The sequence below is a fragment of the Dryobates pubescens genome, chromosome 29, assembly GCF_014839835.1.
Source record: "Dryobates pubescens isolate bDryPub1 chromosome 29, bDryPub1.pri, whole genome shotgun sequence".
NCBI lineage: Eukaryota > Metazoa > Chordata > Aves > Piciformes > Picidae > Dryobates > Dryobates pubescens.
In genome coordinates this window covers 11,339,749-11,355,429 of record NC_071640.1, presented here as the reverse complement: position 1 = coordinate 11,355,429, position 15,681 = coordinate 11,339,749, and the positions used below count along the sequence as shown (strand labels likewise).

At 56.2% G+C, this 15,681-nt stretch overlaps 1 protein-coding gene across 1 annotated transcript in view; it reads left to right on the top strand.

Annotated features, from left to right (window-relative positions):
• Positions 1 to 15,681, top strand: part of ARRDC1 (arrestin domain containing 1) — a 45,203-nt gene that overhangs the window by 8,404 nt on the left and 21,118 nt on the right. The window contains exon 2 of the mRNA XM_054174412.1: positions 12,316 to 12,426. Within this exon, the coding sequence (XP_054030387.1) occupies positions 12,316 to 12,426 (111 nt within the window). The remainder of the gene's footprint in view (positions 1 to 12,315; positions 12,427 to 15,681) is intronic.

The window sequence follows — 15,681 nt, the reverse complement described above, 5'->3', positions numbered from 1 at the left end:
ACTCAGTGCAGTGTTGCTTTACTGCTCTTCTAGTATGGGAGGTTTCAAGTGCCTCTTCCTGGAGGAGGTGAGCTGGCTCCAGGCTCGTGCTTGGGAGCTGCAGCAGCACTAAATCACTTGGAGGTGTCTCAGCATATTCTAGCTGCTGACTTGTGAGTTCCGCGCCCGGAGCAAGGCGGAGTGGCAGGGCCTGGGTGCAATTTGCTTGCCACCTGTGCTCTTGTATCCTTTCCCTCTGTGAGGGCTTCAGCCCTCACACCAAAACTGGTGTTTCCAGGACTGCTGAGCAGCCCTCAGCTCACTGCTTAAGTCCTTCTCAGGGCCTGGGACGCAGAGGCTCCCTCAGGACGCCTGGGTCTGGCAATGCTGTCTGAGCTGAATCCTCTCAGCGTGTGGTGGGGGGTGGCCAACCTGCAACAGCCTTTTCCTGCGTGAGCTGACTTGGTGAGTGGCCATCTCTGATGGTGGGGAGCGAGTGCTGGGGAGTTCATGGTCAGGAGAATCTCTTGAGCCTCAGGAGGGGATGCAGGAACATCACCTCCTCTCCCGAGCATCTGCATGGCACCTGCAGGGGCTGACTGTTGCTGAGAGGACCAGGAGAGCTGTGGCAGGCTGTGCGGTGGGTGGCAGCCAGGGTCTGCCAAAACGAGCATCAGCCAGCAGGACTTGTTCTAGCCCTAACTCCTGCAGAAGTGTATCTGAGAATCTCAGAAGAAAAGGAGTGTGACTCAGTCCCGCAGCAGAGCCTGGCCCACAGGAGCTCTCCAGCATTACAGTAAGCTTGTTAAGCATGAATTTCCAGAAGTCTTTGAAGCCTTTATTTAGAAAGAGCCTGAAAAGGGAGTCGGCTCTGTTGAATCGAGCTCTTTGTGGGAAGCGGAGAAACCTGAGCAGCGGCTGTTGATCTGCCCGCGGTGGCTTTCGCGCCCAGCGCGGAGGGCGATGCGGCGGCGGCGGCCAGCGGAGGGGCTGGCTGCGGGGGAGAGCTCGTGGAACCGGCTCTGGGGTGTGGGAAGGAGGCAGAGCCGGCAGCGGTCACGGGCAGAGGTGTGTTCCCAGGACATCAGAGAGCTCTTGTGCCGGGAGAATCGTCAGCTTGCTCTGCCAGCCGGCTGGGAGGAGGTGCCTGGCGGTGCGCTCGCTGGGGGCACACGATGGAGTGGGCTAACGAGTTCAAAGAGGCAGTTTGTTGCTCCATGGACCTGACCGCTCTTAAAGCACCCAGCAAATGCCTCCTGAGACCTGTGGTGGGGTTGTGGTGGGGTTTCTTGCCCAGTTCTTCCTTTTTTAGACAGCCAAGTGAAGTGTCCAGGAATATCCTAACTGCTCTGCCTAAAGTAGTGCTAAGTACTGGGTGGAAACCAGTTTCAGTCTGGGTGAGCTCTAAAAAAAGAGGTTCCTCTTTTCAGTGTCAGTGCTGCTCAGCCTGAGGAAGGGTGGCTGTGGTCCCTGGCTGGCTGAAGTGTTGAGTGCTGGCAGTTCCTGGCGTCCCTCAGCATTCCTAATAGCTGGGGTGAGCTGCTGGCCCTGCTCCACTTGTCTGGCTGCATGTTGGCCATCTGGGGCTTGCATTCCCCTCCCACAGGGCTCTTCTAGGGGCCAAACGTGTGTGTGTAGCCTTGCTCTACTTTGAAGAGTGTGGCTTTCTTAAACACAGGCTGTCCAGGGCTCACAAAAGGAGGTTTAAATTGCCCAGCCCCCCTGACAAAGATGACAGTAAATTTAGGTTGTGAGTAAAACTCTCCTGGACCTCACTGAGCTCTTACATATGAGATGCTTCTGGACCAAGCTGGCAGCATCTGCTGCTCAGAGGTGCCTGTGCTGGCAGGCAGGACCTCACAGAGCTGGTGGAACTGCTCTGGGCAGAGGGGTGAGGGGGAGACAGGAGCTGAGCTGTATTGAGCCCTGAACAGAAAGGAGGATGAGGAGGAGGAAGAAGTGACAGAGGTGGTGTTATTTGCTGGGATCTGCTGGGTAAGAAGCTGAGCTGCTCTTAGCCAAGGTGTGACTCCTGCTGCAAGCGAGCCCTGCCTGAAGCTCGGTCCCATCCATCTGTGAGATCACCACTGGCTCTCATGGATGGAGTGGCCAGAAGTGAGTCTCAAGCATAGCTCTCAAGGAGAACAGGCATGCTGATCTCCAAACAGGCCAGAGCTTCCTCCTCTCCATTGCTGTCCAGGGAAGTAGAAAGGAAAGTTTGTTGAGACTGAAAGTTGGCAGAGGGGTTGAAGATGGACATGAAACACTGCCGCTATCTCCTCCAGCCTTCTGCTCCTCTGCAGCCTCTCTGCATTTCCCCTCAGATACTGGAGGGGTGGATGTTAGAGAGGAGGCTGTGAATGCTGGCAGTGTGGCTGAGGTGGGTGGCTGGCATGGAGATACTGGTAGCGAGCTGCGAGAGCTGCCTCTCCCTGCCAACGTTGCCTGCAGTGCCTCCGGTCTGATCTGGCTCTTCCTGGCTCTTGGGGATGTCTGCATCTGCTGCCTGGCTTGGGAGGGAGAGGCTGAGCCCTTGGCTGGTTATGGTGGTGCACAGTTGCTCTTCTTACATGAGGACCTGAGGGCTGGCATCACCAACCCCTGACCATGTGTGGCAGCAGGCTCCATGGTGCTGGGCCATGCCACCTCCTTAGGATGGGGTGAGAGTCTGGGCTCCCAGAACTGGTCTGAGGTGCACTTTCCTTTCCATTTTCTTCCATTGCCACCATGGAGGGATATTACCTGCCTGAGGCCCAGCCTGGGCTGCAGCATTTCATAGATTCACAGAGTGGTTTGGGTTTGAAGAGACCTTAAAGATCATCCACTTCCAAGCCCCCCTGCCATGGGAGGGACACCTTCCATTATCCCAGGTTGCTCAAGGCCTCATCCAACCTGGCCTTGAACAGTCCAGGGAGGGAGCATCCACAACCTCCCTGGGCAACCTGTGCCAGTGTCTCCCCACCCTCACTCTCAAGAATTTCTTCCTAACATCCAGTCTAAATCTGCCCTTTTCCAGCTGCAATCCACTCTCTCTTATCCTGGCACTCCCAGCCCTTGTCAAAAGTCCCTCCCCAGCTCTCCTGGAGGCCTTTCAGGTACCGCAAGGCTGCTCTAAGGCTGCCTTGGAGCCATGGTTTAGTTGTCAGGAGGTGTTAGGTACTAGGTAATCGGTTGGGCTTGATGCTCTCTGAGGCCAACCTGGTTGATTCCATGATGCTATGGTTCATACAAATTTGCAAAGGCATATTAGGGAAAAAAATTCCCATCAGGAGTGGTCAGGGATTGGAATGAGCTGCCCAGGGAGGTGGTGGAGTCCCCAACCCTGGATGTGTTTCGAGGTGGTTTGGATGTGGTGCTTGGGGATAGGGTTTAGGGCTGACCCTCGTAGAGCAGGGTTCTGGGTTGGACTTGGTGATCCTGAGGCTCTTTTCCAACCTGAATGATTCTGTGATTCTCCTCTCCAGGCTGAGCAGCCCAAATTCTCCCAGCCTGTCACTAAGGAGCTGCGTGTGCCTTTGGCACAGGACTGGCAGATGCCAGGCGCAGCCCGTGGCACGTGCCGGTGCCCCTGCTGCAGCCCGCGGGGCCTTGTTTGCCGCCCGCAGCCGTGTGCAGAGCCAGCCTTGTTAGATGTGCTCAGCTGGGGGTGGCATTCCAGATGTTGGAGATGACCCTCTTCCTCTGAGGGCAGCCAGCAGGCTGAGAGAACACTGCCATGCTATAAATAAACCTGTCAGCTCCACCAGCGAGAGAAAAGCCTTCGGTTTGAACAGGAGCTTGTTCTGCCAGCAGCCCAGGGGGTGGCTTTCTTCCCTTGGGTTAGAGTAGAATAGAATTAACCAGGTGGGAAAAGACCTTACAGATCATCAAGTCCAACCTATCACCCAACACCATCTGATCAGCTAAACCATGGCACCAAGCACCCCATCCAGTCTCTTCCTAAACACCTCCAGGGATGGGGACTCCACCACCTCCCTGGGCAGCACATTCCCATGGCCAATCTCTCTTGCTGGGAAGAATTTCTTCCTCACCTCCAGCCTAAACCTCCCCTGGCACAGCTTGAGACTGTGTCCTCTTGTTCTGGGTGCCTGGGAGAAGAGACCAACCCCCACCTGGCTCCAACCTCCCTTCAGGGAGTTGGAGAGAGCAAGAAGGTCTCCCCTGAGCCTCCTCTTCTCCAGGCTAAGCAACCCCAGCTCCCTCAGCCTCTCCTCCCAGGGCTGTGCTCCAGACCCCTCCCCAGCTTTGTTGCCCTTCTCTGGACACCTTCCAGCATCTCAACATCTTTCCTAACCTGAGGAGCCCAGACCTGGACACAGGACTCAAGGTGTGGCCTAACCAGTGCTGAGCACAGGGCACAATGACTTCTCTGCCCCTGCTGGCCACACTGTTCCTGATGCAGGCCAGGATGCCCTTGGCCTTCTTGGCTGCCTGGGCACACTGCAGGCTCATGTTCAGCCTACTGTCAACCACTACCCCCAGGTCCCTCCCTGCCTGGCTGCTGTCAGCCACTCTGCCTGGGGTTGTTGTGGCCAATGTGTAGAACCTGGCACTTGGATGTGTTCAGTCTCATGCCCTTGGCCTCTGCCCATCTGCCCAGCCTGGCAAGGTCCCTCTGCAGAGCTCTCCTACCCTCTCACAGATCAACTCCTGCCCCCAGGTTGCTGTCATCTGCATCAGGTTGACCCCTGGTTTTGGAGAGGAACTGGAAGAATGTTGGTTTTGCTCTTGCTCTCAACCTGAAGGAAGCAAGTGCTTGCAGGGGGGAGAGGACTAACCTGCCTGGAAAGGACTCAGGGAGGATTTGCTGCTCTGCTTTTTTTACAGGCACACACCTGCCCAGGCTCCTGTTGGAGGCTTCTGCAATCAAGGGGACATGCTCTGTGTCCAACCTTACTGCACAAATGTGTCCCTGCCTGGGCTGGACACTTAATGGCTAAAGTAACCCAGAGAATAGTGGCTGTGGATCACACTGCCCCTGTAGCAGAGCTGTCACTCCCATGCTGTTGCCACAAGTGGAGTCCTTGCAGGCTGTGTTGAGGAGCTGGCTCAGCCTTCCTACAGCATGGGCTGGGTCTGGGCTTTCTCCAGGTTGTGCAGGAGACCCAGCTGGGTCCTCTTGCCTTCACCTGACAGCAGGCTAGTACGGCCCCGTTGCTGCAGTCAGGGAGAACTGACACTTGGAGTCCCTAGGATGGGCTTTGCTGAGCTTGGCCTTGCAGGGCTGGCTCTGCTGTCCTGGACATCAGCTCACTGAAAGTCAGGGACTGTCCCTTCCACTGCTGTGAGGGATTGGGCTGGTGTGGCCTCCTGCAGGGTGCAGAGGGCAAGTGCTGACCTGGGGGAGGAATGGCTGGGCAGCAGGTCCTGGTTCTGGAGGGTAACTGATGCTAAAGTCTGTGCCACTGCAGCGGGAGGAGGCTGTGGGGTGGCCCTGAACCCCAGCCAGGCTCATGCATGGCAGGAGCCTGTCTGCAGCCTCCAAGCACTCACTGGGTGTGAGTTGTGTGATGGGCTGGCAGGCTGAGGGAGGTGGCATGTCCCCCTGGGTCACAGGCAGCAGCAGCCAAGGCCTCCGTGTGCTGGAGGCTGCCGCTGGTGTGGGAGATGCTGCTCAGTGTGTCAGCTCCAGACAAGTCACCTCCCAGGGCCCAGCTACAGGCTTGGGTTCAAGCAGAGATGGAAAGCTTGATCTACTCTTCTAGACAACTCATCTCCTTCCTGCCCATGTGCTGGGCTCTGTGGAAGGAAGAAAATAAATCCTCCCCAGACAACCCTGAGCCTCGTGCCGAGACTGCTGCTGCCTCCAGCAGTCTGTGCAAGCTCTGCTCTTGCCTCACTGGCTCATGCAGTGCCCCAGACTGTTTGTGTCTGCTGAGCTGACAGGATGGCCCCAGAAGGCTGGGCACAGCTGAGAATTAATCAGGAGCTGTTGGTTTAATTAGTAGTGTCTCAGTATATCTGTGCATGAGGGCTGGGTGCTGAGGGAGTAGCTTGTGAGCTTGCAGCCTTAGAGGACATGAGCCCTTTGTGTCTGAGGTTGTTCTGGTGTGTTCCTGTGTAAAGACCATGAGTACAAAGGCTTCATCTTGCCCCTCTTTGGCATCTCAGCTTCCTTGGTGTCCACTCTTCACTAAGCTTGTCTCCACAGACTGCTTGAGAGTAACCTGCTCTGTCTGTGGGTCTTGCTGTCTCCCAGGCTTTCCATTTTCCCAGCACCACCTGCTTTGTGGGCAGTGTGGGTAACCCCAAACCCATCATCTTCATCCAGATCCAGGGCAGGGGCTTTACAGGGCCAGAAGATCTCGGGGCATACCAAAACTTGTGATCTTTGTAGAACCCAGAGGTTTCACTCTGAGGTGGAGCTGTGGTGCTGAGTGTGGAGGTGGCCTCCTCCTGCTGCTGCTGCTCAGGTAAGGGCAGGTCCCCACTGCCATTGGCTGGGGAGGGATTTGGGCTCAGGGTGATCTATCATCCCCTTCTCCTGGGGCTCTTTCTGGCCCCTGGGGCATGCAGGGGCAGGTAGAGGGGATGGCATCTGATTCCCAGCTGGTGGGGTGCTCTGGGTCCCTGCAGCTCTGGGCATGCAGACAGCAAGCTTGAGGGAGTCTCATTAAAATGTGGTGACAGCCTCTGCCCTGGCTTGGGTGGAGAGGAGTGGGGAAAGGAGGCTGTGGCTTCCCATGCTTGGTTTCCTTAAAATGAACACTTCTCTGAAGCAGACTTGCTTGTCCCCCACAGCACTTTCTTCCCCTCTGCTCCTCTGTTACCTGGATCCAGGTGTGCACAAGTTTTCCAAGGGGTCCCTCAGTCCCCAGGTATCCTCTGAGCCTGTTGAGAAGCATAGAAGGGCTTGGGTTAGAAGGAACCTTAATGATTATCCACTTCCAAGCCCCTGCCAGAGCCAGGGACACTTTTCACTAGCCCAGGTTGCTCAAGGCCTCATGCATCCTGGCCTTGAACACCTCCAGGGAGGGAGCAGCCACAGCTGCTGTGGGCAACCTGTTCCAGTGTCTCACCACCCTCACTTTAAAGAATGTCTTCCTAGTCTCCAGTCTCAATCTCTTCTTCCCCTCTTCCCCCTTCAATCCATTCACCCTCATCCTGTCCCTCCAAGCCCTTGTCAAAAGTCCCTCCCCAGCTTTCCTTGTGCCCCCCTGCAGACGCTGGCAGGCAGGTGTGCCCCAGTCCCCTCTGCTGCATGTGGTCGCTGCAGAGGCACAGGGTGGCTTTGCCTTCTGTCTTGTGCCATGCTTGCAGGGCTGGCCACCCCCTTCCCTGCAGCAGGGACAGCTGGAGCCCCTGGGTCCAGCAGGCAGGGCAGAGCCATGGGCTGGCTCAAGGAGGCTCCATCAGGCAGGAGCAGGGCCGCTCATGGGTGCAGGTTCAGCGCTCGGTCACCAGCTCTGTGCTGGCCTTGTGCAGGAAGGGCATTGACAGGATGCTCTGTTTGTCCTGCATGAGCTGCTGCCAGATGCAACAGCCACACCTCCCAGGCTTTCAGGGGGGTTGAACTAGATCTCCAGAGGTCCCTTCCATACCCTGTCATTCTGTGATTCCCCTCCTGATCCCAGAAGGCCCAAACCAACCAAGCTGTGAGCATCCCCTTCCTTCCACTGCTGTCTGTTTCCCCCACCCCACACAGATGGGTCTGGAAGCCAGAGGAGGTCACCTGGGCCTGGGGCCAGCCCTGCAGCCAGGAGCAGGGTCAGCAGTGACTCTCTGCTTGCTCAGGACATGCCTGGACTTTGGAAGCAGGGTTATGGATGTACAGCCTGCTGCTGGCAGGGGAGGGGGCTGTGTGTCCTCTGCTCTCCTCTCAACCGAGGAGAGCAACCCACAGGGTCACCAGAAAAAGTGATTTGAAGTCTGTGGCTGCTCTCCTTAAGTCACCTTGGAAGAAGGCAGACATGCCCAGCTCCTGGCATCTCTATTTTTGCTCTGTGCAGAGATGGATGGGGCTGAGCTGGCTGCTTGGGTTTCCAGCACTTGGCACAGGCTGCAGCGTTGGCTGCCTGGGAGGCTGCCCACGGTCCCTGGGGGGCTGCAGGGGTGAAGGGCTCTTGTCTTCTGCCTGGCTTTGTGATTAATTTCTTCTCTGCCTGCTGCTCTTTGCCTCCCCCTTCCAATTCCCCCCCCCCCCCCCCACACTTTTTCTCTGTATTCAAAGCAGCCTGAGTAAACAGGGAGCTGGAGCCTGGTCACTGGGGCCCCTGGTAGCACTGGATCCCAGAGGCATTTTGAATGGGTTTCCAATAATTGAACCTGGCCTGTTCTGGTGTAGAATCTTCCCTTACTTGCTCTGTGTGCAGCTTGGCACAGAGGTTTCCATGGGAAGGGTCAGGCTGTGCACTTCCTGGCAGTCAGGCCGATGAGCTTTGCACATCAGGTGGCTCCAGCTGCAGCACTCTGATGGTCCCAGCTTGCCAGACCTGTCCTGTTGGTGCTGGCTTAAGCTGCAGCTGCCCCAGTGGCCTCCACCACCTGCACTGTGAGCAGCAGCCCCCACACCCCAGCTGGGCAAGTCCCCACTACCATCCTCTGCCCATGGGGTGCTCGTGGAGGGGCTGACTTCATGGTTAGCTTCTCCAAAGCCTGGTTAGGAATAAGAGGCATGGTTTGACCTGTTGAACTGGGTGCCTTTGAAACCTCTTGGACAACCTGAGGTGAAGGAGAGCCCAGCAGCTGCCTGGCTTTCCTGTGTGGCTGTGGGGATGAGATTGAAGGGCTTCTCTGGTTGCCCTGGACCTGCTGTCCCCAGTATCAGCCCTTCAGTGGAGGCCTGAGGATCTGCTGGGATAGGAGATCTCCATACCCAGGCACAGGGCAGTGTGTCTGCTCAGAGGTGTGGCCATCCTGTTTCTTCCCAAGGGAGGTATGGGGAGCTCATGTTTCTGGAGTAGGCTGGAGAAGATGCTCCATAACAAATCCTCTGCCACCTGAACTGCTCTGAGGCTCGTCCTGTGTCTGATGACTTGGTGTGCCTGGGAATGCTGTGCTGGCAGCCTGGGAGAGCCTGCAGGAACAGGGAGAGTTTCTTTATTGCTGTGAAAATGCCTTCAAGCTTTTTGGCTTGAAATGTTAGTTTCTGCCCCTTGGGTTGCCACCACATACCTGGAATTGCCAGCTGGGGTGTGAGATGGTCAGGAATGTGGCAGAGAGAGCTGCCCTCAGGACTGGGACCCCACAGAGCCCTGGAGTTCCCTCCAGGAGCTGTCCTGCTCTGTAGGCACAGGCTGGCTGTGACCACCCCAGACTGAGATGTCAATGGTTAATTGAGAAGCCTCAGAACTCCTCTGATGGAGAACTCCTTGACTAGCTGCAGTCAGACTTCCAGCCATGGTCTGACTTAAACTCTGGTGGTGGTCTGTAGGGGTTGCACCATCCCAGCCCAGAGCGTCAGGCTGCGAGCCTTTGGTTGCCGTGGTGTGTGTGCCATGGGAAGGGAGATGGGCCACAAGGGGGGGGGTGTGCCTGGAGGTGCCACCCACCTGCCACAGCAGGAGCTGCCTCAGCTCTGCAATGCAGCAAGAGGCTTGAGTTAGCCCAACAGGCCCTCGTCTGGGCGTCGCAACAGATGGTGGAGAGCTATAAACTGCCGCGGTGAAGGCAGGCTGAGGGGAGCCTGCTCAGGGGCTGTTGCTCCTGAGGGATGGGAATGTTCTGCGGTTCTCTGCTGGGCTGTTCTCACTTGCATCTCCCATATGAAGATGTGGGAGTGGAGGAGTTGGCTCTGGGCTGGATTTGAGATGAACTAATCCAAATTTTACAGCTTCACAGATTGCATCAGGCTGGAAGGGACCCTCGAAGGGCATCTTGTCCAACCCCCCCTGCACTCAGCAGGGACACCTCCAACTAGATCAGGCTGCTCAGGGTCACAGCAAGTCTGATCTGGAATGTCTCCAGGGATGGGACCTCAACCACATCCCTGGGCAACCTGTTGCAGTATTTCATCATCCTCACTGTGCAGAACTTCCTCCTGATGCCCAACCGAAATCTGCCCTGCTCCAGTTTGAAACCATTGCCTCTCATCCTATCCCCACAGGCCCTTCTGAGCAGTCCCTCCCCAGCTTTCCTGGAGGTCCCCTTCAGATCCTGAAATGCAGCTCTAAGGTCTCGCTGGAGCCTTCTCTTCTCCCCAGCTCTTTCAGCCTGGCTTCACAGGAGAGGTGCTGCACAGGTGTGGGACAAGCTGGTTGTGAGCCCAGAGCCAGAGCTGTGTGTCTGAGGTGGGAGCATCCGAGCTGGTACCAACATGTGGAGGATGCCACCCTCCTGAAACCACTCCCTGTTCCTGATGCTGAAACTCTGATGTGGTTTTTTGGCTCTGCTATATGGCAAAAGAGAGGACTGGATCTCACCTGGAGGGGGAGCAGGGGGGGGTCCATGTGGTGGTTTGCTTCAGGAGGGGATGTGTGCCTGCTCAGACCAGGTCTGGTGTGGTGTGGGCAGTTCCCATCACAGGCCATGCTCTCCTGTTCTTCCCCTGCCTTGGAGGTGCTGCTGCATATCACAGACCCCCAGGAGCAGGCTGATGTGCTGCTGGCCTTGCTGCTGGATTGATGGTTGGCTAATGAGAGCAGGCATCTGAAAACCTTTGCCCTTGAGTATAAAACCACTTTGACTGCAATGGGCTCTGGTGTTCAAAGTCATGGACAGGCTGTGAAGGCATGGCAGGAGATCTGTTGAAGGGAGGCTGCTCTTCATTGTGGCATGAGAGACCTCAAGGCCTGGGTAGCCCATTCCACCTGGATGCAGGTAGCAGAGCTCCAGTAAAGGGACTGGAGTAGGAACTATGCATTCCCCCTGAAGAGAGGGCTGGACTTGGGTGTATTTTTTCCACCCTGTCTTGAGTCAGTGTGGAGGACAAGGTCATACTTGCCAGGCAGGTGCTCTGGAGAGCTGTTCAAGGTGGCTGCAAGCAGCACCACTTGCAGCCCTTGATGTTTGGAGGTCAATAGGTGGAGATGGTGAGGTCAGTGTGGCTGAGGAGGTTTGTGGAGCAGGGAGGGGGAGAGCTCTTAAGCCAAGGCAAATTGGCCACCTGCCTGCCAGGGGGTTGCTTCCTAGGAGACACAGCTTGACCAGAGGGAGCAGATGGGTGAAACAGGAAGAGTCTGTCTGGTAGCTCCTGCCAGCAGAGATACTCACCTGGCAGAGCTGGGGAGGGGGTTCTGTGGGATCCATTGAAGCTGTTGCAAAACTTGGTGAGAATCAGAACAGGGGATGTGCAGGGTGGCCCAGTTTGTGCCAGGACAGGTCTGCCTGCATGCTCCCTGCCTGGGGGTAGCACCACAGCTCCTCTCCTGCTGTCTGCCATGTTTGTCTATCTCTGGCCCAGTGTCGACATCAAAGCTTGGTTTCAGGATAGGCATTGGCCAAGGCTGACTGAAAATGTCTTGTGGGTAGCTCATCTTGAAAGCCACACAGCAGAGTGAGCTCTGGGGTGACTTGCCCAAGGCAAAGGCACAGACATAACTCAGATTGCTCTCCTTGCTCTGGCAGGGCTAGGTGTCTCTCAGGTGCTTCCAGACCCTTTTGTGTGGCTTTGCTGTGAGCCCTGTGTCTCTAGCAGGAGGAGGAAGCCTCTGGCTTGAAGTGCTGAGAAACAGTGATGGGAGGTCCTGATGCAGGCCAGGTGTTAATGGGCAAAGTGCTTCTGCTGCAATCCTTTGAAGCAGAGCTGCTCCCAGGGGCTGGGGACATCCTGAAGGATGGTGGGCTGGGAACTTGAGCAGCAGCCAAGCTCATTCAGGCTGCACTGGGGGGGCTCCAGCTCTCTGCTGCTGCAGACAGGGCTGTGCATCTCTTCCAGCTGGCCAGTGGGCTTGGTACTGAGCATGTTTCTCTTCCCAGGGACAGTGGGATGCTCAGTGGGCTGCTTGGCTCCTTGTGGAGTGGGGAGCAGCAGAACCCTCTGCTATTCATCCCTGCCTGACCAAGGTGTACAGGAGAGCATCTCTGCCACAAAGGTCTCTGCTGTCAGCCCAGGCTGATCCACGTGTTGGGAGGGACATTGCTTCACTTGGGAGAAAACTAGAGAGGGTTACCTCTCATGGAGCTGAAATCACTGCTGAGGGCTCTCTCAGTGCCAGGAGGCCAGCTCCAGGGCTTCAAAGGTGATAACATCTGGGGGAGCAGGGAGTGTGCAGAGAAGAAGGGGAACCCCTGCTCCTGAAACGACAGCATGGCCTGACTCCTCTGCTCCATTTTCCCATCCTCTCTGTGTGTTCAGGAGGCACTGCTCCTGCACAAGCCCCTCTGTGGTACCTGGAGCAAGGCTGCCCCTGAGGCTTGTGTTGTCCCAGTGCTCAGCTTGGTGTTTTCTCTCAACAGCCATCAAGGTGAGCTGCGTGGGGGCCGGTGGGGTGTCTAACAAGATCAATGACACAGCCTGGACCGTGGAGGAGCAGTACTTCAACAGCACTCTGTCCCTGGCAGACAAAGGTAAGATCCACAGAGATGAGGTGGAGACCTGTGCTTCTGAGATGGTCTGCAGAAATGTGTCACCAAGGCTTCAGCATCCTCTCCATGCAGTATTCCCAGGCTGCTTTGGCCTGTGCACAGAGGAGAGGAGCCAATATTAGAGATTACAAGAGCTCAGAAGGAGCTGTGCACAGAGAGGCATCCTGAATAGCTGCAGAACTTGGCAGCCACCCCATAAATACTGCTTGCATATCCTCTGGCCCTGGTCTGCCTGAAACAGAGCTGCCAGCAGCAACTCTGCTGTTTCAAGCCCCTGTGGGTTCACTCCGCTCCACTTCCTGTGTGTGTTGTCTGTGGTGGTGACAAAACACTGATCAGAGCTGGTCAGCTTCAGGTAGTTGCAGGCCAGGAGTAGTTTGAACTGAAAGGGATGTGGCAGTGTCACTTGTCCTCCAAGAAACTGTCTGGGAGCATGGCAGGAGCAGCCTGGGGCAGCACCACCACACCCCTGCAAGCTGAGATGTCCAGAGATAGCGATGGGTTGTGTTTTCCTGTGGGTAAAGTGATCCCAGCAGCCTCTGGGGAATCTGGGCTGGAATGAATGCTGCCTTTCTGCTGGTAAATAGGTCAGCCCCACCACAAATAATTCATGCTGGGCCCTGGCTCCTCAGGAAACCAAGCCCTGCCAGTGTTCACCTGCTGAAGGCAGTGGCCGTGCTGGTGACTGAAGCATGGCAGAAGCCCAGGGGAGCAGAAGCTCAGCCCTCTGATCCTGTTTTATCTAATAACAGGAAATGGGTAAAACTGAAGTGGCAGTTTCTGCCAGCTCAGCAATTTTTCAAGCAGAGCTTTCAGCATGGAGGGGAGGCTGACCTCATCCTTCAGCAACTGGCGAGAGCGCCGCTTGCCCTTGGGCCCTGGAGAAGGGAGACAGCTGACTTGGCTCTCCCCTTGGCCTGGCTCAGAGCCCAGGGGCTACAGTTGGAGGTAAGCTGCCCAGGAGGGCTCCTGCCTGGTTTTGGATGTGGTGCTGAGCACAGCCAGAGAGCCTTGCTGTGAATGCTGGGGCAGCACAATCCCAGAGGCTTTATGAGGTGCTGCAGGCCACTGAGCGTAGATGAGTTGGGAGCTGGAGGCTGACTGTGGACTTGTGGGGAGGTTTAAACCTGCAGCTGTGCTGAAAATCCACAGAATGGTTTGGGTTGGAAAGGACCTTAAAAGGTCTCGTTCCAAAACCCCTGCCATGGGCAGGGAACACCTCCTGCTACACCATGTTGCTCAAGGTCCCATCCAGCCTGGCTTTGAACCCTTCAAGGCTTGGAGCCTCCACAACTTCTCTGGGCAACCTGTTCCAGTGCCTCACTACCCCCATGAGGAAGAATTTCTTCCTCATGTCTAATCTCAATCCAGCTTCTTCCAGTTTGAAGCCATTGCTCCTTGTCCTTGTCACTACCTGCCTTTGTAGAAACCCTCTCTCCATCTCCTGCAGGTCTGCATACAATATGTGATGGTTCAAGGGAGAGCTGTGATACTGTATAACCATGGAATGCTTTAGGTTGGAAGGGACCTTTAAAGGTCATCTAGACCAACCCCCTGCAGTCAGCACAGTATCACCAAGGTTGGAAGAGACCTCAAAGATCATCAAGCCCAACCTGTCACCACAGACCTCATGACTACACCATGGCACCAAGTGCCACATCCAATCCCCTCTTGAACACCTCCAGGGATGGGGACTCCACCACCTCCCTGGGCAGCACATTCCCATGGCCAATTACTCTTTCTGTGAAGAACTTTCTCCTCACCTCCAGCCTAAACCCCCCTGGCACAGCTTGAGACTGTGTCCTCTTGTTCTGGTGCTGGTTGCCTGAGAGAAGAGACCAACCCCCACCTGGCTACAATCCCCCTTCAGGTAGTTGTAATCAGCTACAAGGTCTCCCCTGAGCCTCCTCTTCTCCAGGCTAAGCAACCCCAGCTCCCTCAGCCTCTCCTCCCAGGGCTGTGCTCCAGACCCCTCCCCAGCCTTGTTGCCCTTCTCTGGACACCTTCAAGTCTCTCAATGTCCTTCTTAAACTGAGGAGCCCAGAACTGGACACAGGACTCAAGGTGTGGCCTAACCAGTGCTGAGCACAGGGCACAAGGACTTCCCTGCTCCTGCTGGGAGCCATCACTGTTCCTGATGCAGGCCAGGATGCTCTTGGCCTTCTTGGCCACCTGGGCACACTGCTGGCTCATGTTTAGGTGGCTGTCAATCAGCACCCCCAGGTCTCTCTCTTGTTTGGCAGCTCTCAGCCACTCTGACCCCAGCCTGTAGCACTGCCTGGGGTTGTTGTGGCCAAAGTGCAGCCCCTGGCACTTGGACTTGTTGAATGCCATCCTGTTGGACTCTGCCCATCTGTCCAGCCAGTCAAGGTCCCTCTGCAGAGCCCTTCTGCTCTCTAACTGACCAACATCTGCTCCCAACTTGGTGTCATCTGCAAATTTGCTCAATCCCCTCATCCAGATCATCAATGAAGGGACATCTTCAACCAGAGCAGGGTGCTCAGAAGTCCAAAGACTCTGACCTGACTGATTCTGTCCTGGTAAAAGCTGAGCAGTGGCAAAGGCCAACGAGGAAATGGGAGTGGAAGAGGCGGGTGTGCTGGTCGTTGGTTTTGCAGCCCCTGGGAGGTTTGGATAGCTGCTTCAGCACTTGGTTCTTGTGAGATTGCCCTTGGGAGCCATCCCCTTGCCAACTAGGACCAGCATGGACTGGGAAGGATGGAAGGAAAATGCATTGATGATGCATGCTTTGGTGACTCTGGCACAGCCCCTTTGAAGGCCTGAGTTACAAAGACTTCCCAGCCCTTCAGCTGTCAATGGGAAGCCCCAGTCTGTTGGTTCTCAATGTTTTAGGGCCCAGGCAGTTTATCTGGCTCAGTGCTGTGCTGCTATCTGTGAGCTGCCAGCATTGCAGACTCTGCCAGGCTGAGGCTTGAGTGGGTGCCCAGGGCTGGGGTGGCAGGGCTGGGCTGCTCCCTCTGCACTGCAGCTGCTCATGGAGCTGGCAGCTGAAGTCTTCAGAGCTGCCACAGCTCCAGGCATGTGAGGTGAAAAATGGCAGTTCCTGACTTACCAGAGATGTAATGAAGGGAAGGTGTGTGCTGGAGGCCTGTGGGTCCTGTGCTCCAAAGCTGAGGTGCTGTCATGTCGGTGCTGTCCTGCCTGGCAAAGCCACGCTGCACTTCTGGGAAGAGCCTGCTCCCAGCTAGCAGCAATCAGCCCGAGGCAGTGTGCCAG